At 42.6% G+C, this 24,318-nt stretch overlaps 1 protein-coding gene across 7 annotated transcripts in view; it reads right to left on the bottom strand.

Annotated features, from left to right (window-relative positions):
* Nucleotides 1-24,318, bottom strand: part of SYCP2L (synaptonemal complex protein 2 like) — a 240,762-nt gene that overhangs the window by 95,200 nt on the left and 121,244 nt on the right. For all 7 annotated transcript variants that reach the window (XM_029590656.1, XM_029590652.1, XM_029590654.1 and 4 more), the window contains 5 exons: nucleotides 23,620-23,732; nucleotides 13,401-13,464; nucleotides 13,172-13,259; nucleotides 10,648-10,705; nucleotides 10,002-10,060 (listed from right to left, as the gene is read on the bottom strand). In XM_029590656.1, coding sequence (XP_029446516.1) covers nucleotides 10,002-10,060; nucleotides 10,648-10,705; nucleotides 13,172-13,259; nucleotides 13,401-13,464; nucleotides 23,620-23,732 — 382 coding nt within the window. The remainder of the gene's footprint in view (nucleotides 1-10,001; nucleotides 10,061-10,647; nucleotides 10,706-13,171; nucleotides 13,260-13,400; nucleotides 13,465-23,619; nucleotides 23,733-24,318) is intronic.

The following is a 24,318-nucleotide window of genomic DNA, read 5'->3' as shown; positions in this document are numbered from 1 at the left end:
GCTCCTGACATCACGCGTGCAGGAGATCGCCCCCGGACCCCCGCTGGACCCCCAGGGACTTTTGGCCAGCTTGGGGGGGCCTCCTGACCCCCACAAGACTTACCAAAAGTCCAGCGAGGGTCCGGGAGCGACCTCCTGCACGCGGGCCGTATTGCCAATCTTCAAAATGGTGCCGGCGCTACCTTTGCCCTCACTATGTCATACGGGCGACCCCCACTGGACCCCAGGTAATTTAAAACATTTTGGGGGGGTTCGGGAGGGTCGGGGATTTGTTTTAAAGGTTTGGGGTGTGTTTTAGGGGGTTTTTGGTGTGCCGGTTTTCCCGCCCTCCCTCGATTTACGAGTTTTAACGATTTTTAAAAAAAACAAAAACACACGATCAGATTTCCCTCCCCCCCCCAGCCAAAATCGATCGCTAAGACTATCGATCACACGATTCACACCCCTAGTAACTACAGCAAGGGTTATTTTCCCTATATGCAACACATTGCACTTGTCCACATTAAATTTCATCTGCCATTTGGATGCCCAATCTTCCGGTCTTGCAAGGTCCTCCTGTAATGTATCACAATCCGCTTGTGATTTAACTACTCTGAATAATTTTATATCAACCGCAAATTTGGTAACCTCACTCGTCATATTCCTTTCCAGATCATTTATACATATATTGAAAAGCACCGGTCCAAGTACAGATCCCTGAGGCACTCCACTGTTTACCCTTTTCCACTGAGAAAATTGACCATTTAATCCTACTCTCTGTTTCCTGTCTTTTAACCAATTTGTAATCCATGAAAGAACATCACCTCCTATCCCATGACTTTTTAGTTTTCTTAGAAGCCTCTCATAAGGGACTTTGTCAAACGCCTTCTGAAAATCCAAATACGCTACATCTACCAGTTCACCTTTATCCACATGTTTATTAACCCCTTCAAAAAAATAAAGCAGATTTGTTAGGCAAGACTTCCCTTGGGTAAATCCATGTTGACTATGTTCCATTAAACCAAATCTTTCTATATGCTCTACGATTTTGATCTTGAGAATAGTTTCCACTATTTTTCCTGGCACTGAAGTCAGGCTCACTGGTCGATAGTTACCCGGATCGCCCCTGGAGCATTTTTAAAATATTGGGGTTACATTGGTCACCCTCCAGTCTTCAGGTACAATGGATGATTTTAATGACAGGCAACACATTTTAACTAATAGATCAGAAATTTCATTTTTTTAGTTCCTTCAGTACCCTAGAATGCATACCATCCAGCCCAAGTGATTTGCTACTCTTTAGTTTGTCAATCTGGCCTACTACATCTTCCAGGTTCACAGTGATTTTGTTCAGTTCATCTGACTCATCACCCCTGAAAACCATCTCTGGAACTGGTATCTCCCCAACATCCTCATTAGTACACACAGAAGCAAATAATTAGTTTACTCTTTCTGCAATGACCTTATCTTCCCTAAGAGCCCCTTTAACCCCTCGGTCATCTAATGGTCCAACCGACTCCCTCACAGTTTTCTTGCTTCAGATATATTTAAAAAGGTTTTTATGAGTTTTTGCCTCTATGGCCAACTTCATTTCAAATTCTCTCTTTGCCTATCTTATCAATGTTTTACACTTAACTTGACAATGCTTATGTTTTATCCTATTCTCTTCAGATGAATCCTTCTTCTAATTTTTAAAGGATGATTTTTTTGATAAAATAGCTTCTTTCACCTCACCTTTTACCATGATGGTAATCGTTTTGCCTTCCTTCCACCTTTCTTAATGTGTGGAATACATATGGACTGCGCCTCTAGGATTGTATTTTTAAAAAAAGGTCCATGCCTGTTGAACACTTAACCTTTGCAGCTGCACCTTTCAGTTTTTTCTATTTTCCTCATTTTATCAAAGTTTCCCTTTCGAAAGTTTAGTGTTAGAGCTGCAGATTTACTTATTGTCCTCCTTCCAGTTATTAGTTTAAATTTGATCATGTTATGATCACTCTCACCAAATCCTGCATTCCACTAAGAATTAAATCTAAAATAGCTCCCTCTCTTGTTGGTTCCTGAACCAATTGCTCCATGAAGCAGTCATTTATTACATCCAGGAACTGTATGTCTCTAGCAAGTCCTGATGTTACATTTACCCAGTCAATATTGGGGTAATTGAAATCTCCCATTATTATTGCACTGCCAAATTGTTTAGCATTTCATCATCTGTCTGACCATTTTGTCCAGGTGGACGGTAGTATACTCCTATCACTATACTCTTACCCAACACAAATTGGATTTCTACCCATATAGATTCTACTGAGCATTTAGCCTCTTGTATGATCTTTATCCTGTTGGACTCTATACCTTCCCAGAAATAAAGTGCCACACCCCCACCAAGTTTATCCTCCCTATCATTGCAATATAATTTTTACCCTGATATAGCACTGTCCCATTGGTTATCCTCCTTCCACCAAGTCTCTGTGATGCCAATTATGTCAATCTCATCATTTGCTGCTATACACTCTAACTCTCCCATCTTACTTCTTAGACTTCTGGCATTGGCATACAGACATTTCAAAAAGTGTTTTTTATTGTATTAACAACCTGCTTTTCAGTTGTTAGGGATAATTCGGAAATCATTAGCTTCAGTGATTTTTTACATATAGGCACATGGACTATGTTTGCTTTTAATGGAACCTCTCTGTTGGATGCCCTAACTCTGTTTCATTAGTATCCTTCAAGGATACATTTCTACAAACCATGCACTGCTGAGTGACTGTTTTCCCCCTTGTTCTAGTTTAAAAGCTGCTCTGTCTCCTTTTGAAAGTTAGTGCCAGCAGCTTGGTTGCACTCTGGTTAAGGTGGAGCCAGGGCCGGCGGAAGCACTAGGCGAACTAGGCGATCGCCTAGGGCGCTGAGCATTAGGGGGCGCCGAGCCGCTGATGGCCAATGGCCGCCGGTGGACGTCATCCCAATGGCGGCTGAGCGGTGAACTACTGCTATGCTGTGTGCCGGATACACACAGCAAGAAGATCGGCAGGACCGTGGTACAGTCGCGTCTAAACATGCTGGTGCTCCTCCTCCTTCCTGCCCGCGCGGCCCCGGAAGAAAAATGTTGCCGGGGCCGCGCGGGCAGGAAAGAGGAGGAGCATCAGCCAATACAGGAACTTCTCCTCCTTCCTGCCCGCGCGGCCCCGGAAGAAAAATGTTGCCGGGGCCGCGCGGGCAGGAAAGAGGAGGAGCATCAGCCAATGCAGGAACTTCTCCTCCTTCCTGCCCGCGCGGCCCCGGAAGAAAAATGTTGCCGGGGCCGCGCGGGCAGGAAAGAGGAGGAGCATCAGCCAATACAGGAACTTCTCCTCCTTCCTGCCCGCGCGGCCCCGGAAGAAAAATGTTGCCGGAGCCGCGCGGGCAGGAAAGAGGAGGAGCATCAGCCGCGTGCAGAAGAGGATCAGCGCGGCTTGAGAAGACCGGGGCCGCTGCAGAGCCCATCCTGCAGTGGCCCGTGAAGAGGAGGCCCAGAGGTGAGAGAGAGACTGAGGGTTTGTACAGTGTGTATGTGTGCGTGTATGAGATGAGTTGAGAGACTGTGTGTGTGGGTGTGAGTGAAGACCTGAATGTTTGCAGAGACAGCATGGGAGAGCCTCTGTGTGTGTGAGAGACAGCATGTGATAGTGAGAGCCTGTGCTTGAGCAAGACAGCATGTGGGAGTGAGAGAGAGCCTGTGTGTGTGTGTGTGTGAGTCAGCATGTGACAGTGAGAGCCTGTGTGTAGGAATGATTGTATGAGAGAGAGCATGTGACAGTGAGAACCTGTGCTTGAGCAAGACAGCATGTGGGAGTGAGAGTTAGACAGGATGTGCAAGAGAGAGACTGTGTATAAATAATTGTATGAGGGACAGCATGTGAGAATGCCTGTGTATGTGAGAGAGAGAAAGCATGTGAGAATGAGAACCTGACTGTGTGTTTGAGGGAAGCAGACAGATGGAGAGAAAAGAAATATGTTATAAAAGGAATTGGCAAAAAAATAAGAAAGGGAAGGTGGAAAAAAAAAGCCTGTGACCAACCGATTAGAAAACTAAGATCAGACAGCAAATGTAAAAAGAAATAAATTACTTTTTCTGATTGGAACATGTAATCTTTGGGAATGTGCAAGAGTAGCACTTTCTCTATGCGGATCTCACAATGTACGAGATCAGCATAGAGGAACTGGAAGCCCATGGGGCCTGCACAGAGGAGGCAGCAGAATGGGCTTCAGTGCCAATAGCAGCAATCAGCACCTCCGCAATAGCCATACAGCAGCAGTGACAGTGGCAGCAGAGGGATGAGAGAGGCTCTGAGTTTGCTGGCAAAAGAAAGAGAGGGGGTCTCTGCCTTTAGTGTGTGCATGTGTATGAATGGGAGTCTGCCTGGCGGTGTATGTGTGTGAATGCATGGGTGCCTGCCTGAGGGTGTGTCTGTGTATGAGAATGTATGGGTGTCTTCCTGGGGTTTGTATGTGTGAGAATATGTGCCTGCCTGTTTATGGTGTATGTGTGTGTGTGAGAATAAATTGGTGCCTGCCTGGGGGTCTGTGTGTGTGTGAGAATGAATGTGTGCATGCCTGGGGGATGGAGAGGGAGTGGTGTGAAAATGAATGGGAGCCTGCCTGGGGTTCAGTGTGAGAATGACTAGGAGCTTGCCTGTGTGTGTGTGTCTGTGTGAGAACGAGTGGGAGCTTGCCTGGGAGTGTGTGTTTGTGTGTATGTGAGGGAGCCAGTGAGAGCATGAGTGTGTATGAGAAAATCCAGGGGAGTAAGAGTGTGTGTGAGTGGGGGGGGGGGGGGGGGAAGAGAGTGTCTTACACCCTGAGAGTGTGTCAGTGTCTGTGAGAGCGAGAGGTTATGGTTGGATATAAGAGCATGAATGTGTATGTATGTGACAGTGTATGTGTGAGAGAGAATGGACATGTGAGTATGTGTGAGAGAGAGAGGATAACCTCCTAATCCTCGACAATATCAGGGTGACTGGAAATCAAGAGCTCCCATGTATGGACAGCAGGGGCTTTTTAAAATCCTTATTAGTTTTAATTATTGTGTGTTATTTGATATATGTACTGTTTTGAAATATTTTATTGGTGTTTGGGAAATTGTAAAAAATGTATATGATTTTAATTAATAGAAATTCTATTTATCAGTAGTTTTAAAATATTTTATTAGTATGGTTTTACTATTATAACTGATGCTTTGTTTCTTGATTTTATTTGTTTTATGAGGAATGGTTGTTCTGTTTTTCCATTGCTAATACACAGAGTCTGGCTTCTTGGGGTTTCCATTTCAGTTTTTTCTAATTTGTGCTCCTTTATTTTGTATTCTGTATTTGGTGAAGGTCTGTCTCTGCTCTGTGTGTGTGACCATGATGAGAGATTCTGCTAGCATAGGGATCTATAGCAATTGGGTTTGTTTTGTTTCCTCAGTAGGTGGTATATTGGTATTCTAGGACCCAGTTAATATTTACCCTTGCTTATTCACAGGTAGGGTTATTGTTGTTTGAGTCCTTGGTGTTATTACTGTTATGTTATGATGGGATTGCAGTATAGATTTTGGGTGTCTCTTTTGCGGTGCTTTATGTTAGTTCACAATGTGTCTGGCAGTGGAAGGTGTTTGTGCTGCTGTTACTGTGAGGTGACACCAGAATTTGAAAATATCTTTTAGTATGATGAGCTGTAAGGGAAACATCCAAGCTCCATTGTTTGGGGGAATTTCAGTGGATGCACAGAGATACAGAACTGGAGGTGCAGGATTTGTATTGACATTCTGTCCCTTCCTATATATTCCAGACTTCACTCTCATAATCCATATAGAATTAGTTGAATGAGGCTATCAAATAATTTTATAGTAGTTTTACTAGAAGTGTGAAACTGGCCAGCTTTTTAAAATAATGCAGAGGACCCTTTGGACTTTTTTTTAACAACACTTTTTTTTTATAACCAATTTTAAAGCAGGATCCATGCTATAGAGGTGGGTGTGATGAAGAAATGTCATTTTGGCTCCCCCCCCCCCCCCCCCCACCCAAAACAAATTCTTCTGTCTAGAGATGCCACTGATTTTCTGTGGCACACAAATGCATTGGCCCCTGGGCGCCGGAGACCCTTGGTGCGCCACTGGGTGCGAGCCATATGGGGCCGCAAGTGGTGGCAAAGAGGAGTGGAGATTTGGCGGGCCGCAAGCAGTGCCCAATCTGCTCGCGACCCAGAAAACCCCAGTCAGCGGGCGTGATTGAGAATGAGGTAGGAGTCGGGGCCGAGACCGGGGGGGGGCGCAAGGAAGAAGGCTCGCCTAGGGCGCCAAATCCCCTTGCACCGGCCCTGGGTGGAGCCCATCCTTTCGGAAAAGTCTCCCCCTTTCCCCAAAGGTTTCCCCAGTTCCTTACAAAGCTGAATCCCTCTTCCCTGCACCATCATCTCATCCATACATTGAAACTCTGGAGCTCTGCCTGCCTCTGGGGACCTGCACTTGGAACAGGAAGCATTTCAGAGAATGCCACACTGGAGATTCTGGATTTCAGCTTCCTACCTAAAATCCTAAATTTGGCTTCCAGAACCTCTCTCCCACATTTTCCTATGTTGATGGTGCCTACATGTACCACGACAGCCGGCTCCTCCCCAGCACTGTCTAAAATCCTATCTAGGTGATGCGTGAGGTCTGCCACCTTCGCACCAGGCAGTCCTCACGTTCACCAGCCACCCTGCTATCTACATTTCTAATTATCAAATCACCAACTATGATGGCCGGCCTAACCAGTAGCCCTGGGAGACTTGTCCTCAGTGCGAGAGGACAATACATTACCTGGAGAGCAGGTCCTTGCTACAGGATCACTTCCTGCTACACCAGGGTGATGTTCTCCTACTGGGAGACCCTTCTGATCCAAGGCAGCACTGGAGCTGCCAGACTGGATTGGGGACTTGGCTACTATGTCCCTGAAGGTCTCATCAATGTACCTCTCTGTCTGCCTCAGCTCCTCCAAGTCTGCTACTCTAGCCTCCAGAGTTCGGACTCGTTCCCTGAGAGCCAGGAGCTCTTTGCAACGAGTGCACACATGCAATTTCTCACAGACAGGTAAAAAATCATACATGTGACACTCAATGCAAAAGACTGCTCATCAGGAAACAATTCTAAGCATTACAATATAAAAGTATAAAGTAAAAAAAAACAGCACACAGTGACAAATGACAAATCATTGCCAAAATAGTTATGAAGACACCATAATAATTATTCAAATATCAATTCATAGAGAATCCCTTGCTTGTAAGAGTGAATCTCACATAATCAGTTCTGGTATGCATGATACAGTTTGTTCGTACCAATACAAGTTCTGCTGCTTAGGCTGTAAAAATTACAGGGAAAGATTTTTTCTGATGAATTATGCAGTGCTTTGACATAGCCAACATGTTCCCCAGGAGTACTATATTATAGTGTTATACATAAGAGCCAAAATACATTTTTTCCTGTGGTACTTCTGAAATAACATGCTCATCATCATTCACATCTTTAGCTTCTAAGTGTGACAAGTTGTAAATTATATCATTTATCCAGCTTTCTCAAGCGAAGACTCAGTTTCTCTAGTAAAAGAAAGGACTAATTTGATTCTCCAGCTGTGGAACACTCTCCCAGAAATGAACAGTGAATTTGACTGCATGATTCTGCACGTTACATAGAAAGTTAACTGCTATTTCGCCCACTCTGAGCTTTCTTAGGTGTCCCATCTGTCACAGATGTTATGTCATCCATAAAAAGAAAAAAACCTTTTCATTCTAACCCCTCCATAATCGTCACAGGACAGATCCCTGAGGCGCTCCACTCATCACCCTCCTCTCCTTACAGTGAACTTCATTTACCATCCCCCTCTCCATCACTTAAAGCATTCTATAGTCCAGTCTACCACCCTGGGGCTGCTATAGGATTATTTCACTTGAATCTGATTACTGATGAACTCAGAGCCACACAGACAGAATGCATATAGGAATATAAAAAACTGATTCTGGGTCTGGCCAACTCAGAACCAGTTAATTTAATTTACACACGTGCAGGCACACAAATCTTTCCCGGACATCTAATCCGCCACATAATTACTGCTTGCATAATTACTTACTGTTTCTACATCCCCCAAACAATTGCTTTAAAGTTTAGCAGTCCTCTTTGCTAAGGTTTACAGCAGAAGGGAGGTGTCTCACATATGTAGATGCTGTTGGATTAGGACTGTCCTAACTATAGTGCCCAAAAATAAAAGTCTGATGTGCTTAACTGTGGAAGCGGGATTTAAAAGAACACAGAAGGAGGGGACCCCCTCCTGCTTCAGGCAATGTTAGATCTCTCACAAACTATATAAAAGTCAACACAGACCCCAGAGATGGCAGCACCAACAGAACTCTTGAGCCTTGTGGCTAGGAACGTAAACTCTGCAGTTTTATACGTATATATGTATGTATATGTTTATTTGGATATTCTCTGATAGTTGTTGTCTGCACTCAACCATTTAGTGTTATTTGTAAATTATTCCTGTAAGCTGCTAATAAATCCATTATTACTTTCACCTGGCACTGAGGTGTTTTAATATTAAGGTAAGCCTCGCCAGATACTGATGCAAAATGTGAGCCATCGATCTGGACGTGGAACAGGGGCCCACCCTAGGCTGCTTAGTTAATTCATGAGCCTCTTATGAAGGACATAAAACAAAATATATATACTACTTGCTTTTTTTCCTAAATTAACAGCACTGAATAAATCATTCTGCAATGCCTCACAGTATTTGTTAGCTAAAGATGTGCAGGAAAAGTACTAAAGATGATCTGCTTTCATGGCAGCATCTAGTCCCAGTGCAATTTCTACATGTCAATGTATTTACACATTTATCATTATGATTTTATTCATTGAAAATCACTCAAAGGAGCAGATGATGTAAGGGCTAGACAAGCGTTAAATCTACACTTCTAAGTGAGGGGGAAAAGGGATCATTTCAAATACTGCCGGTTGCTATTTAGAGAAGAGGCTAAATGCTTAGTACATGACAATGCTTTAGGAGATGCTTGATAAAAGTCATGTGCCCTCTTTTATCTTGAGACAGGAGTAGGCCTGAGGATGTCATATTGAGAATGCTTTTAGATATTGCCTCCATGTGTTTAGACCTCACATCTAGTGATACTCATCTCAAAGGATAATTTCCAGTTTATTATAGTGTCATAAAAGAATTCACTGACCCCCTAGTAACAACCTTGTATATCTTCAAATACTGAGGACCCAGCAGACAAGCTGCCTTCTACATGCATTTACTTGTCTAATAAAGACAATCCAACCCAACTGCTCAAATAAATTTGGCTCTTGCTCCACTTTCAAGTTCTCAGAGTACAGATCCTTGAATGAATAACTCAATGCAGAACTAACTCGTGCAGTAGTATGACATTTTGATTGCTTGCTGAGCATAGCTGGATGGCAATGGTATATCTACGATATGGGACCATTCAGGTCCTATTTAACAAATAAAAATGTAAATAAAGTTCTATAGGGCCAATTTACACACAGCTCACAGTGGGGAAAAGACAGCCATGTGAATGTGTTACCCAGGGGCTTTGCATAGATTTTCAGAAAGTTAAAGCACAGAAGTATTCTCACTGTGAAACCTGCCACAGGTACAAAATAGTACACCTCTGCCTTTTCTGTGGGTTTACTGGAAAAGTGCTTTTTCAAATTACTATTTGTCCTCTCCAGAGCTATACATCCCTGGAAACCCCACCTCTCAATGTGTCTAAAAGGCTGCATATGTGACACTTAGCCACATGAATTGCTGGCAATTTTCAGAAAGTCGACTTACAAAGGTAAAATGCTTCTATACCTGCCTAAATTGATTTGAAAATTACATCTTACTTCAGTTGTTGAGGTTATGCCCCTGATCACTCATCTTCCAGTTACCAGAAGAAAAGTGCAATCTGCATTAAAAAAAATCATACAACAGAAGAGACATAATTTGTTAAAAGTGACATGAGAGAATTCAGTACTGTACTTAGCCTCCATTTGCTTGCTAGGGTTTGTTTTTTTATTTTTCTTCTCCTGTTCTGTGCCCTGAAAAAAAAAGAATAGAAATCTTTATGGCCATAAGAACATACATTCAATTAAAAAAACAAACAAAAAAACCCCCTAGCATATAGAAAAACTAAGAATCATACAAAATATGGGTAGCTGAATTTCAGCAGGTCATCTGGTCTATCGTCTGCTTCCAGATGTACTCCTCTACATTTGTATCATCCCAAATGTTTGCCTGCTCTGCTCTTAAAAACCTCCATTGATGGTAATTTCACAATCACCCTTCAATAACGAGTTTCAGGGTTTCAGCACTTTGAGTGCACTATAGAACCAAAACATAACCCACTCAGATGTACAAGTGCCTCTATCCAAACAGAAATGTGACATTACGCTCCTCCCTTCAGTCCAAATCAAAAAAGGGAAATACATATCTTAATGTTGTAATCTCCTGATATAGGCTACAAATAAACATATATATGTCTTCATATGGAACAAGGGCTCTTACTGAAAAATAATTTTTCATCTCCACAAAGTATACTAGGAATAAAAAGATAGCAAATCTAATGCAAGCACAGACAAAAATATATATATACAAATCAATGCTTCAAATAGGAAAAATTGCATACTTCTGAAAAATAATTTTGTACTTCTTGAATATCTGAAGATTCTTCAACAGGTATTTCACTAAAATGAAAAGAAGGCAAAAATATCTATTAGTACATTTTCCTGCTTTGGAGTGGCTGGCCAATCACAAATGGCAGAAAAAAAATCTCAAAAATTTAATTTGAAAACCTAGGGGTATATATTCAAAAGACGTTTAGACAGATAATGGGTAAGTTATCAGTCTAAATGGCTTAGCTGCATTTTTTTAAATGCTTAGCCAGCTAAATTCTAGCCAGGTAAGCCGAGGTGTTTAGGGGCAGGAGGTAGGTATAAAGTTAGCCGGATACCACATATTCGGCTAACTAACTTATCCAGATATATTCAGCGGGAGTATCCAGCTAACTTAACTCGCCACTTAGCGGCTGAATATGTACCCCCTAATTTTAGTGCCAAAAGACTAATTACAAAAGTTCACTACACTGTAAACTACTTCTGTACGTGGATGTCTTCCTTTCCTCATGCCTTAGGGATGTGCAGAGGGATGCCATACATTGCATTCGGGATTCGGATTCGTCGGGGGCAGATACATTGCATTCGGCCATATGGCGCCCCAATATGTTGATTCCTATTTGTTTCCCCACTAAAATTAAATTAACTACAACCCCCCACCCTCCTGACCCCCCCAAGACTTACCAAAACTCCCTGGTGGTCCAGCGGGGAGTCCGGGAGCCATCCCCTGCACTCACACCCCTGTCACATGGCCATCAGCCATTTTGATTACAGGCAGCCGACGGCCCAAGTGCAGGAGATCGCTCCTGGACCCTGCTGGACCACCAGGGACTTTTGGCAAGTCTTGGGGAACCCTCCTGACCCCCACAAGACTTGCCAAAAGTCCAGCAGGGGTCCAGGAGCGACCTCCTGCACTCTGGCCGTTGGATGCCAGTTCTCAAAATGGCGCCAATAGCCTTTGCCCTTACTATGTCACAGGGGCTACCGGTGTCATTGGTCAGCCCCTGTCACATGGTAGGAGCACAAAATGGCACAGATGGCCATGTGACAGGGGCTGACCAATGGCACCGGTAGCCCCTGTGACATAGTAGGTCAAAGGCTATCGGTGCCATTTTGAAACTGGCAGCCGAGGATGTGAGTGCAGGGGATGGCTCCCGGACCCCCTGCTGGACCACCAGGGAGTTTTGGTAAGTCTTGGGGGGGGTCAGGAGGGTGGGGGGTTTGTTTAAATTGGCTCCTAGGTGGCCGAATAATTTGGCGAAGATTCATTGTATTCATGGGGAAATCGCGATACGTTTCGCTTCTACACGAATACAACGAATAGGGCCTATACGTTGCGGATTCCCAATTCATAGGAAACGAATGCACACCCCTATCATGCCTTGTAGAATGAACTCTTCAAATCTTGGTCCTATGGACACATCTATGCTCCATTTCTTTTTTGCAGTTGAGGTATGTGTGTTGTCAAATACCGGCAGCTCAGAGATTTCTAACTCTTTTAACTCTCTTCCATCCTCCCATCAAGCACCACTCTTGCAGCCACACCCCCATAATAGGGATGTGGAGAAGCAAAATATTTGCTTTGGTTCATTTGTTTCGTAGATAACCTACTTCTGTCTGGTTCAGAAAAATAAATTGGTTCATTTGAAACAAAAAAGCTCATTTGTCATTTCTCTCAAATGCACATCCCTACTCTAAGTTCATTTGGCTGGAACATCTGAACTAGACATGAATAACTTTAATGTAGCATGGAGTATTCTAGCAGCACTAGCAGCCCTAACTGCCTGATCACAGAAGCATGACAGCGTGATCTTTTAGTCACTAAAGCCAAACCAGGGTAAAGGGGAGGAAATTTGCATACAGAGAACAATGATGAGCAACATTCTAACGAGAAGAGAGTCCTTTATACTGGCTGCTCTGTATGAATCCATAACCGGGTGTTATTAGTAAACGGGGTCACTCTGTATAGCTTAACCACTCTTACAGAAAGAAAATATGACAGAAATTGACAAGGCAATTATATCTGCCCATTTTTGCCAACATACTACACAAAGATCCTACTGGATCACCAGCTTTACCCTGGCTCCCCCGTCACTAAAAACTGTCATACTTGTACAATGTTTTTGGAGAGAGAATTTTGATACAGTTTTTAATCTATATCATTCACATAAGGAGGCTGCTTTTGTATCCTCTGCTCTGTGTTCAAAGAAACAAGTTACTCGTGAATCCATACCTCTAAATTTATATCACAAATACCCATCCTAGAGCTTCCTTCCTAAAACATGCCCGCCTCTCATGCATTATTTCTACCTTTTTGAATCTGAATGCCTCCCCTGTTTCTCCTTTTCCTTCAGTATGTACAGTACATTTTAGCTCCAAATCTCACCTCTGGATTCCCTCTATTTCAATTAGTTGTAGACTGCCTTGAATAGCTTCTGAGCGATTGATACCAAGGGTTTTTTTTTTCTTTCATGGAGGCATGACAGAAGTCCCTGCCCAGAGTGCCAAGATAAAACGTTTATTCTGTAAAGTTCTTACATGACTTCATCTAAAGTTACAGGTCCGGATACTTTGGACACTGGTTCTTGAGCTGAAGGCAAGATGGTGGTAGGCTTTTGAATAGATTCTAGTTAAAAACAAACAAACAAACAAAAAACATACAACACCACACATTGGTAAATGTTCTTTGTGGATGTATCACCCCAAAACAAAATTAGCATAGAAAAATTAATCAGAAAAAAAAAAGTTTTAAGTAGTCTTTACTGACCAGTTTGAGCAGTTTGTGATTCACTCAGACTCTTCTGTGTTGAAGTAGTGCCAGAGCTCATTTTCTGCAGGATGATTAATTAAATGGTCAGCCTCTGTTAATGTTAGAGAAGTTTCTCTAGTTCACATATATGCTCTTAGTTTTTCAGGAGGTTCTTTGCTAGCATGCTTTCCTTAGCTCTGACCTATCATACAGGGATTCAAAATGGATCGACTTTTGAAAAATACATTGAAAACCGAAGCTCTGGCCACTCTGTGGACTAAAGAACTCATAATACAATTTGCAAGAGTATCCTTAGTCGTCCCTATGAAGAGTCATTTTCTGAATCATTTCTGCAGGTAACATTGTTTTCTACCCATGGAAATGGCTCGTAATACAAGTAGCCCCCTGATATGAATGTAAAACGTGGGGGCTTCAGTTTACACGGACTGAACAGAGGTGTTACTGGGGTCAGAGCTGAGGATGGGTTTGGACTTATGGAAATACTTTTGTATTTTCAAAGTTATGCATGTACAATTTTCCTGAAAGTTTCCTGCGCACATATTAGCAGGTGTAATTGTATGGGTGATTTTGATTGGGTAATTTTTTAATCAAATGTACGCGCATAAGTTCACTTTGAAAACTTGTGTAAATTATGTATATATTTTCCCAACTTTATGCAGGCAGTTATAAAATAACCCCCATATGGTTAATTCCAAAATATAATAGCATTGAAATTAATTATTGTTTATTATAATGAACAAAAACTGAAGAGCTTCAGTGGAAAAAAAAAAGTCTTCTTTTTCCACTAATTTTTCTCCTGTTTTGTTCGTTAAAATAAATACTGATAAATTACAGAGAAAAATAAAATTAAAACTGAAAACAAAGGTCCCTAAGCATCTGGTTTGCAGAAATTCCCCAATGCAAAGTGCCCAGTATTCCCAGGCCAGATGATAGCAGGATTGAAAATAGAATGCAATGCTCTAAAAGCCAACTGGGTCAATGCTAGCAGGCTGGGGGTGGCCAGAGGTATGTCCCACAGTCTTGCTAGATGACTGGATGTTTGGGCAGCATCCTCACCAGACTTGGAAGCTGTCTGTAATCTATAGTTTGGTGGAAAGACACGAGGAGTTTGAGATATGGATTTGATGTTGGATTAAGCATGGGAATTTATATGCTCAGACATCTTCTCAGGATGGTAGAGAAACTTGGATAAGGAGCTAGATTTTATAAGCAGTCAAGCTTCTACTGTAGACCACAATAATTGAACAGAGTGGACAGGTGACGATCTTTATCTGTTTTCATAATGCATTTGTTAAATTAGTAGCCAAAGTAAATCTCGTGACAAATGCTAAACATAATAGATGCTAAGGATATAACCCAACTGTCAGCCATACCAAGCCTGAAGGCCTGCAGAACATATCGTTCCTTCTCCAAGTGAATTCTCTTCATTTATTCTCTACCATTCTGGATAGATAAGCATACAAGTTTTCAAATGTAATCAAACACCCAGCCCTCCTCACCCATAAGCTCTCCCCATGATCCTTTATCCATCCATGTTTTGTTTTTTGCATTTGTTCTTTTGAATCATAAAATAGCATACAATAGCAATATTAACCTTCTCAAGTCATGCCCTTTTTTCCTTTCACCCACTTTAACAAACCTTACAAAATTCCAGTTATAAACAAACATTACATTTTCACTAGTTTCTAATTTTTCTGACCCACTTTTTAAAACTTCCTGCCTAGATAACTTGTTTCAATGTTTAACTACACTTATAGCTGGAAAGTTTTTCCTAAGACACAACTTAAACTTATCGTGTTACAATATGAGTCCATTACTTCTTGTCCTATCTATGACATATGTAGAACTGACAATACATAAGGAAACATCTTTATTTCACTCCATATATTTATTAATACAAAATCTTTTTTAAAAACCATACATTAATATCACAAATATCACTTAACCCCCCCATAAAATACATACATACCCTATTTGCACAATATCAACCTCACATCATTCTCACCATTCACACCATGCACACTACAAATGTTATCGTAAAAATCCAACAAAACAGGATCCTTTTTGTTTTGCCTCGACGAGGCTTCTTCAGGGTATTACTCTTCAACCATCTAAATATTTAAATCTTTTTTTTATTTATTACTCCCCAAAGATATAATTAGAAAATATACATCATTTTGCCTATATCAGCTTCCTCTATGTTCCATGAACCTTGAAAGTGAAAATTGCACACTCCCATCTACTGGCCATATCGCCGGCAATCCTGTGCATGAATAGAAGTTTGAACAGGATTTAAATGCCAACAGCAATGCAGAAAGAACAGGATTGTAATCCTTCCTTCAAGCGCAGTCCTCAGCACCGTCCAAGCCTGTCAGTGCAGATCCTCAGGCAGTGGCCTCTCCCTCTTCCAGTACATTTATGCACCAAAGTACAGGAATCCGAATGGCACTGATGAGGCAGATCCTGACTGACTCCCTGGAGGATGGGGAAATCCCTCTGGGGCAGGAACTATATAAGACTATATTGCGGTTCTTTCATAGAGATGAATTGTCAGCTCTGATTTCCCAGACATTACAGATGCTGGGAGTTCCTGGGGCAGGTTCCATGTCTGAGCCAAAGAGAAATCCCATTTTGGTTTCTTTGTATAAAGCCTCTTGTTTTTTTCCCAGTTAAGGAGGCCATTCAAGAACTGATTGATCTTGAATTGCATGCCCCGGAGGTAAATGTTAAAGGGGGTCAGACCTTAGAAGACCTGCATCCCCTGGATCCAGCGGTGAGAGTGTGTCTGCGTTATCTGTTTCTAAATGGATGACCATCCCCATTGAGGGAGAAGCGGCCTTGAAGGGTGTGCATGATAGAAGGATTGAGGCCATCCTAAAACAAGCATTTGAAGCAGTGGAAATGACATTGCAGATAGCTTCCTGTTGTTCCCTGGTGGCTCACTCTTGCTTGCTTCTCTCTCAGGAGGTTAATAATTGGAGTGAATTCCAGGGCAGTTATAGAACCCACCGCCACTTTTTTAGTAGATGTAGGCTGTGATTTGGTTCGCAGCTCGACCAGAGGAGTGGCTTCGGCAATGTTATTTATTTATTTTAAATTTTTCTATACCAAAGTTCCTGTACGAATACAGATCGTATCGGTTTACATGATAACAACAAAATTTGCTTAGGAGCGTTACATATAACAAATAACATAACAAATAACAAAGAGCAACATAACAAAGAAGGCATCAAAATATGAAAAGAATTTTAACTTAATATATAGTAAGCAGAACATATCCTATCGTATCAATTAACTTCTCGTAAATATGTATCGGTAGAAAGCTTTGGAAAGGTGGGTGGGAAACAAAGTGTGAGCCAATTACGGTGGAAAGAGAGGGGGAATAAACAGTCGGAGGTTGCAAGAAATAAGAGACTATAAAGGCTGGAATCTGGATTATGGGAAGAATAGCATTATGAGTCCGGGAAGGCTAGGCTGAAGAGCCATGTTTTAAGTCTTTTTTTGAAGGAAGATGGACACTGTTCTTGCCTGAGGTCTGGTGGCAATGTGTTCCATTGATGGGGTCCTGCTGTCCCTTTCTTAGGGCTGATTTTGCTTGTGGGGCAAACAGGGTGTCTTTATAGGCGCTTCTAATGGGTCTGGATGAGGTGTGAATTGAATGGTGGTGTCGATGGATGTGAGGTTGTGTTTAGCTTTATGGATAATCGTGAGGACTTTGAAGAGGATCCGGAACTTGACGGGAAGCCAGTGGAGGTGCTGAAGAACGGGGGTGATATGATCTCTTTTTTGGTGTTGGTGAGGATCCTGGCGGCTGAGTTTTGAACCATTTGCAGAGGTTTTATGGTGTTAGCTGGGAGTCAGAGCAGGAGGGAGTTGCAATAGTCCAGTTTTGAGAGGATGATGGATTGCAATACCAGTCTAAAATCTTGGAGGTGAAGAAGAGGTTTTAAATTTCTGAGAACTTGTAATTTGAAGAAACAATCTTTCGCTGTGGTGTTCACGAAGTTCTTTAGGTTAAACTGATTATCTAGGATCACGCCTAGATCTCTGACGAAAGGAGATGATTTGATCGTTGAGTTGACCGAATGAGCTGGGGATGGTGATGTTGGGGGTTTGTTGAGGATTTCCTTTGAGATAAGAATCTCGGTTTTGTCACTATTTAGGACCAGGTTGAGTGTGGCAAGTTGGTTAATTTCTTGGAGGCAGGTGGTCCAGTGGTTCAATGTTTTTTGAAGAGAGTTTTTGATCGGGATGAGGATTTGGACATCGTCCGCGTAGAAGTAGTGGGTAGAGGTCAGGCAGCAGTTTATAGCTAAGAAATTGGGTGGCTAATGTGACCTCCAAAGCTAATCTTATGAAATTGTCTTTTAAAGGATTGCGCTCTTGTTTGGGAGAGAGTTGGAGAAGCTAGCCAGAAAGTGGGGTAAATCCCCAGTTCCTCAATTGCTGGAAGATAAGCAGTCACCATGTCCCTTTGCTATGAGGGGTTCCAGGCATTTTTGTCCCTACAGAGGGGCAACCTAACAGAGAACTTGGTCTTTTGGCAGGTCTCAGTCCTTTCATCTCAGACAGCCCAAGCAGGGAGAGGGTTTGGGTAGTGGAACCTCTCAATGAAGCTTTGCTGATCCATCCCCGGGAACAGGAGATGGGGGGGGGGGTGCCTCTCTCTTATCAGAGGTGGGTCGAGATTACATCGGATCAGTGGGTCCTGGAGGTAATACCAGAAGGATATGCGCTGGAGATTCACAGTATTCCTCAGGATATGTTCATGGTGTCTCCCTGCCACTCTCCGCAGAAGAAGCAGGCAGTCAAGAGTATGTTGTCAAGGCTCCCCAGTCTGAGGGCTGTGGTTCCAGTGCCCATGTCTCAAGAAAATATGGGTTGATAATCCATTTATTTTATTGTGCCCAAGTTGGAGGACTCCTTTCATCCCATCCTGGATCTCAAAGGGATCAACTGTCATTTGCAGGAGACTCACTTTTGCATGGAGATGCGCTCAGGGATAATGACTGTCCAAGGAATATCTCCATATTCCTATCCAATTGGAGCACCAACATTTTCTGTGTTTTGTGGTACTGCGGTGCCATTATCAGTTTCAGGCGCTGGCTTTTGGTCTAACCACCGCTCCAGGAACCTTTTCCAAGGTTATGGTGGTAGTGGTGGCAGAACTGAGAAAGGATGGGATCCTTGTACACTCATATATAGTCAACTGGTTGATTCAGGCCAAGTCTCTGAAAGAGAGCAGTCTGGTGACCAGCAAAGTGAATTCCTTGTTGCAGGAACTTGGTTAAGTGGTGAACCTAGCTAAAAGTAGTCTTCAACCATCTCAGTTGGAGTATCTGGGTGTACATTTCGACATGAAGCAGGGCAGAGTTTTTCTTCCAGAAGCTCGTATTCAAAAGTTGAAGGCGCAGGTACATCTTAGTGAGCCTGTACGCCAGACAGCGTGGTCCTATCTACAGGGTTGATGGCAGCAACCCCGTAAGTAGTACCGTGTGTGAGGGTGCATATGTGTCTACTTCCGTGTTCCCTGCTGTCTCTTGACTATTCAATTTGGTTCCATCTGCGGATGTAATTCTGCTCTCATGTCCAGTGATGGTTGCAAGCAGATCATCTGAGAAAGGGAGTCTCCTTGTCATCTCTGGACTTGTTGGTAGTCAAGACAGATGTGAGCCTCCAAGGTTGGGGAGCTCGCTATCAGGAACTAACAGTGCGAGAGTGCTGGAATACAGAGGAGTCTCTCTAGAACATCAATCATCTGGAAGCCCGGGCGGTCTAGTTGGCATGCTTACAGTTCAGCTGCAGGGTCGAGTGGTCCAAATAATGTCGGACAATGCAACAATGGTCACTTACATCAATCAGCAGGGAGAAACCAAGAGCCAACAAGTATCGCAAGAGATAGACCAGCTTAAGGAATGAGCGGAAGTGCATCTTCAGGAGATCTCAGCCTTGCACATTGCAGGAAAAGATAATGTAAGAGCAGACTATCAGCAGAGAGAGCCTGGACCCAGGAGAATGGTTATTGTCAGACAAGGCTTCCAGCTGATAGTGGACCATTGGGGTCTTCCATTTATAGACCTGCTGGTGACTTCTCGCAACGTGAAGGGTCCTCTATTCTTCAGACCCAGGAGAGATACGAAGTACAGAACTGGCTTAGATTTGAGACTATAATTTTATTTTATTTTTTCCTGTCCATCACTGGATAGCAGTCCACAGATTTCTTTGGGACAATGACAAAAATTCAATATATGCTTAGAAATCTTTTATGTAAAACTGATCTTATCAATAAATGCTTAATAGATGTTGAACCAAAGTTTGAATATTGATTGATCTTTAGAATGCAACTGGATGAAATAATGGTTTGGAATGGCCGAGTACAGAACTTTTATAATGTCCAGTACCTATCTGAAATAGTTATAACTGTGGTAATCTATGTCATCTTCCAACTAAAATGCTCTGAATTTATTTCCATGACAGTACTGTACTTTGTGTACTATTTAAAAAATCTACTTGCAGACATAGTATTTTTTCTGTGTTTAAATTTTAAAATTATATATGGGAGTGCCAAAAGGAAGTATCCACCCTGGGAGGCAAATATTTTAGGTATGTCACTGCCCCCTGCCCCTTCAGAACCCACATCCCTCCCTCCCATCTCCACTCCCTCTTGCTTTCACCCCTTGTCCTATCCTCTTCCTTCGGTCTCCTGCTCCCATCTCTCTTCTGTTGCTCTCTCTCCATCCTACCTACTTCCCACAAGAAAAATGACAAAGGCTTAACATCCCCGATATAATACCATATAATGTGGTTGCTAGAGAGATATTTTTCTTGTGACGGGCTTTGTGTTACACAACAGCCCTCACTCCCACCAACAACAACAACTGTGCTCTCCTTAGTCCAGGAGGAAATGCATGTCTTTCTACTGCTCCAGTGCTGCAATGTATGCAGAATCTGGCTTCTTGAGGTTATCATTCTAGTGTTTGTCTGCATCTCTCTGTTTTTAATTTGTGATCACTTATTTTTTATTTGGTGAGGGTCATTTTGCACGTGTGACTAAGTGAGGTATTCTGCTAGTAGGTAGTTTCTGTGTAGGGGATCTGTAGCTGCCTTGTTCATAGCGTTTTCCCGACAGGAGTTCTGTTGTGATATTTGCAGTGCTGCCAAATCACAGGTAGAATTGCTGCTTTTGGAGTCTTGTGAGTTAGTGTTGCTGTAATATGGCAGGTTTGCTATATGGGCAGAGCTGAGTTTTGTTGGGTTTTTTTTTTTTTTTTTTTACCTCCCAGGATTTTGTATTATTTCACAATGTGCCTGGTCGTGGAGGAAATTTGCATTTGTTTCTTAGATGACACCAGAATTTTTTTTCTATGGTGAGGTATAGGGGAAAATATCCTACTCTGCCCCCATTCGGGCCGGTGGAGCGCACTGTTAGCCTGGGTTTGGACACGCGTTAGCTTTACCCCTTATACAGTAAGGGGTAATAGCACGTCAAAAAACACGCGTCCAACCCCCCCCCCCCCCCCCGAAACTAATAGCGCCCGCAACATGCAAATGCATATTGATGGCCCTATTAGTTATTCCCCTGCAATACAGAAAGTAAAATGTGCAGCCAAGCCGCACATTCTAATTTCGGCTGGCACCGGGGAAGTGTACAGAAAAGCAGAAAAAACTGCTTTTCTGTACACCCTCTGACTTCATGTCATAGCGATATTAAGTTGGAGGCCCCAAAATTTAAAAAAAAAAAAAAAATTTAAATCAGCTGGCGGCCTGCGGGTTGGAAGACGGACGCTCAATTTAGGCGGTGTCCATTTTCCGAACCCGTAGCTGTCAGCGGGCTCGAGAACTGATGCCGGAAAAATTGAGTGTCAGCCTCCGGCTCCTGTCAAAAAAGGAGGCGCTAGGGACGCACTAGTGTCCCTAGCGCCTCTTTTTACCGTGGGCCCTAATTTGCATGTTCTTCCCCCCTGAATTGTGCGCACAGGAGAGTGGGCGCTTGCCTGCTCTCCCGCGACTTTTACTGAATCGGCCTGATTGTTAGAGGGGGTGTGTGTGTGTGTTGGGGGGGGGGGGGGTGGTCTGTGATGACAAATAGTCACTTAGTACTGACATTTCTATTAGTAATTCTGTTTTTGTCATTTTCTGCTTTTCAATTATGTCTGGTGAATAGCATCAAGCATTTAATAGGTCTGGGCATGAATAATTATGCTCTCTGATTCATGCAAAGAATACTTGTAAGATAGAATAATTAACAGCAAATGTAAAGTAAAAACTTGGCAGTGGGAAATTGGGCAAAATTCGGGGGGGGGGGGGCAGAGCTTGGTTGCCCCCTCCTTCCCAACCAAAAAGGTGTTCCGCTGCCCCTGATGCAGACAAAAAACAATTAGTTTATCCAATCTGCCCGGTTATTCTGAAATGCACTGGTTGACCAGCTGCTGACCATAAGGAACAATATCCTACAAACAGTCAAGCTTTTATCTAAGTCACTTTTGTCATCTTTTGGCTCTCTACCAGCCTGTGTAAATGAGCATCCACCTTCTCAGACCAAACCACCAGTCTGCTGATCCACTCAGCCACCATTTTTTTTTTTTTTAATCACCAAACTCAGTACTAGTCTAATCTAAACAGATACCAAAACTAATGGGGTTGTTGCCCAAACATTTGACTGTCTAGGTCCCATGACCTTGCCAAAAACAGTACCTGGTTACCAACCTGCAATCGGCAAACCAATTTGTTTCTAGGTATTGTCATTTTTTGCTTCCAGACCCATTTACCTCATGGCCAGCTGTCTCAGTAAGACCCATTTCCTTTATCTGCCCCTTGTTTTCTCTTTATCTTGCCTTATAATATTCAGCCACCACCAACCCGCTCACATCAACCCAGTTATAGCTGGTAACTTGTAGCCTCTAGTAACAACAGGCCCTGGGTTACTACGGCAGGTTTTCCACGATTTAACCTAAGTGGGTGCTCTGTATAGGGAAATGTCTGCAAAGCAGATGATATAATCTGTGTTGAAATATAAACCATCGGCATGCATGAATTTTCCATAATAATTGCTAATGTCTCTCTAATAAGTTCAATCAATTCTTTTTAGTATCCCATTCCTGCCCTTGTGACTCATGGCCAGTTGGGTTTTCAGGACATTCCTAATTAATATGAATGATACATTTGCACACGTTGGAGAATATTCATCGGTTTATCTCCAGCATATTCATTGTGAATATCCTAGAAACCTGACTGGTGGCAAAGCAGCAGCACTACCCCAGGGTGCATGTCAGGGCATGTCATTTTGAAATACATTTAAAAACTTTAACTGCTCTAATTTGTCTGCCCGTGCATTATTATAATGTGCATTTCCACATCCCTGATACAGATAGACAAAGTAGCTCAGGGTTGCTTCCTAATTTGCTCCCCTTATTCTACTACCCCATGAGAGTGATCCTTCCCCCAAGAGAATGAGTAATTTTTGTGTGGGGAAGTCTTAAGTGTTGGATAAAAGGAGAAAAGGTTTCCTGTTTTGGTTTTTTTTCCCCCACTGGGGCCTGGAGGAAGAAAGGGGCCTCAGTCAAAACCTGAGAGGGAGAAATCTGTTGGACAGTGCCAAAGCATCATGAGGAGAAAGCGAGAAAGTACTTTGGAGATGTGTAAACTGTTTAAGAAGCTGCTTCCTGATTTTGTACTTTGGACCATTTTGCTGATTTTTCTGCCTTTTGGAACCTGGACTTTGAAATGACTTATTTCCCTGGTTTTGAACACAACTTTTTGAGTGGCCTGGGTTTTGTTTGGTAACCCCTTGGACCCCCTCAGGGAATCCTGCTTCCTACAGCACTGAGCCTTAGTTTTATCCTAATGCTGCATCAAGCTGGCTAGCGTTCAGCAATCTCTGAAGGTGACCCCCAGTGAAAGAGGAGGGAGGGAGGTTTACACACGGAGTAATGTTTTAAATTTCACAAATAAATGTGTTTAGTCCTCAGATTCAGAAATTATTTACAATAAAACTTGGGTATATTTCAGCATGGAGATCCAAGGTTCTCCACACAGTGCTCTGCAAGCAGTTTGTGGTAACTTTTGCATTGTCCATTTCCTCACAATATTTCCCATTACTCATCATGGAAAAAAAATTATTCTAGAAAAACATCTTTTGCAGAACATTTGTGACAGCAAAAAGCAAAATATGGCTGGTTCACAGACATGGATAGCTTCACAAATCAGCTTTACTCACCAAAGCTGCAGACTGATCACTCAGCTGGGATGACAGAATGTCAGAGAGGGATTCTGCTTGCTCACACCTCTGTACTTTCTTCCATTCTGCATAGGTTGAGTCACGTGTTATTACTGCGAGCATCACACAGTGCAGAAAGGGAGATGGGGAGAGAAAATCAAAATCAGCACTTCTGATATAACTTAAGTTGTGGAAAGCAATGCTGCCACCTAGTGTTAACATTCTTTTACAATAGAAAAAAAAATCTTACAGTATAAGAACAAGATTTGCCATACTGGGTCTGACCAAGGATCCATAAAGTCCAAAATCTTCTTCCAGCAGTGGCCAATCCAGATCACAAGTACCTGGCAGGACACCAAACAGTAGACAGATTCCATACTGCTTTTACCCAGGAGTAAGTAATGGCTTTCACCAAGTCTACCTGGTTAATAACAGTTTATGGACTTTTCCTCAAAAAACTTGTCCAAACATTTTTTAAACCCAGCTAAGCTAACTGCCTTTACCACATCCTCTGGCAATAAGTTCCAGAACTTAATTGTGCATTGAGTGTAACAATACTTTCTCCAATTTGTTTTAAATGCAATACTCAGTAACTTCATGGAGTATCCCGGAGTCTTTGCATTTTTTTAAATGGTCCAACAGATTCACATTTATCCTTTCTACTCCATTTATGATTCTGTAGACCTCTGCCATATCCCC

The sequence above is a fragment of the Rhinatrema bivittatum genome, chromosome 2 (genome assembly GCF_901001135.1).
Source record: "Rhinatrema bivittatum chromosome 2, aRhiBiv1.1, whole genome shotgun sequence".
Classification (NCBI taxonomy): Eukaryota; Metazoa; Chordata; class Amphibia; order Gymnophiona; family Rhinatrematidae; genus Rhinatrema; species Rhinatrema bivittatum.
The sequence above is the reverse complement of the archived record's forward strand: the minus strand, read 5'-3'. Positions and strand labels throughout refer to the sequence as shown.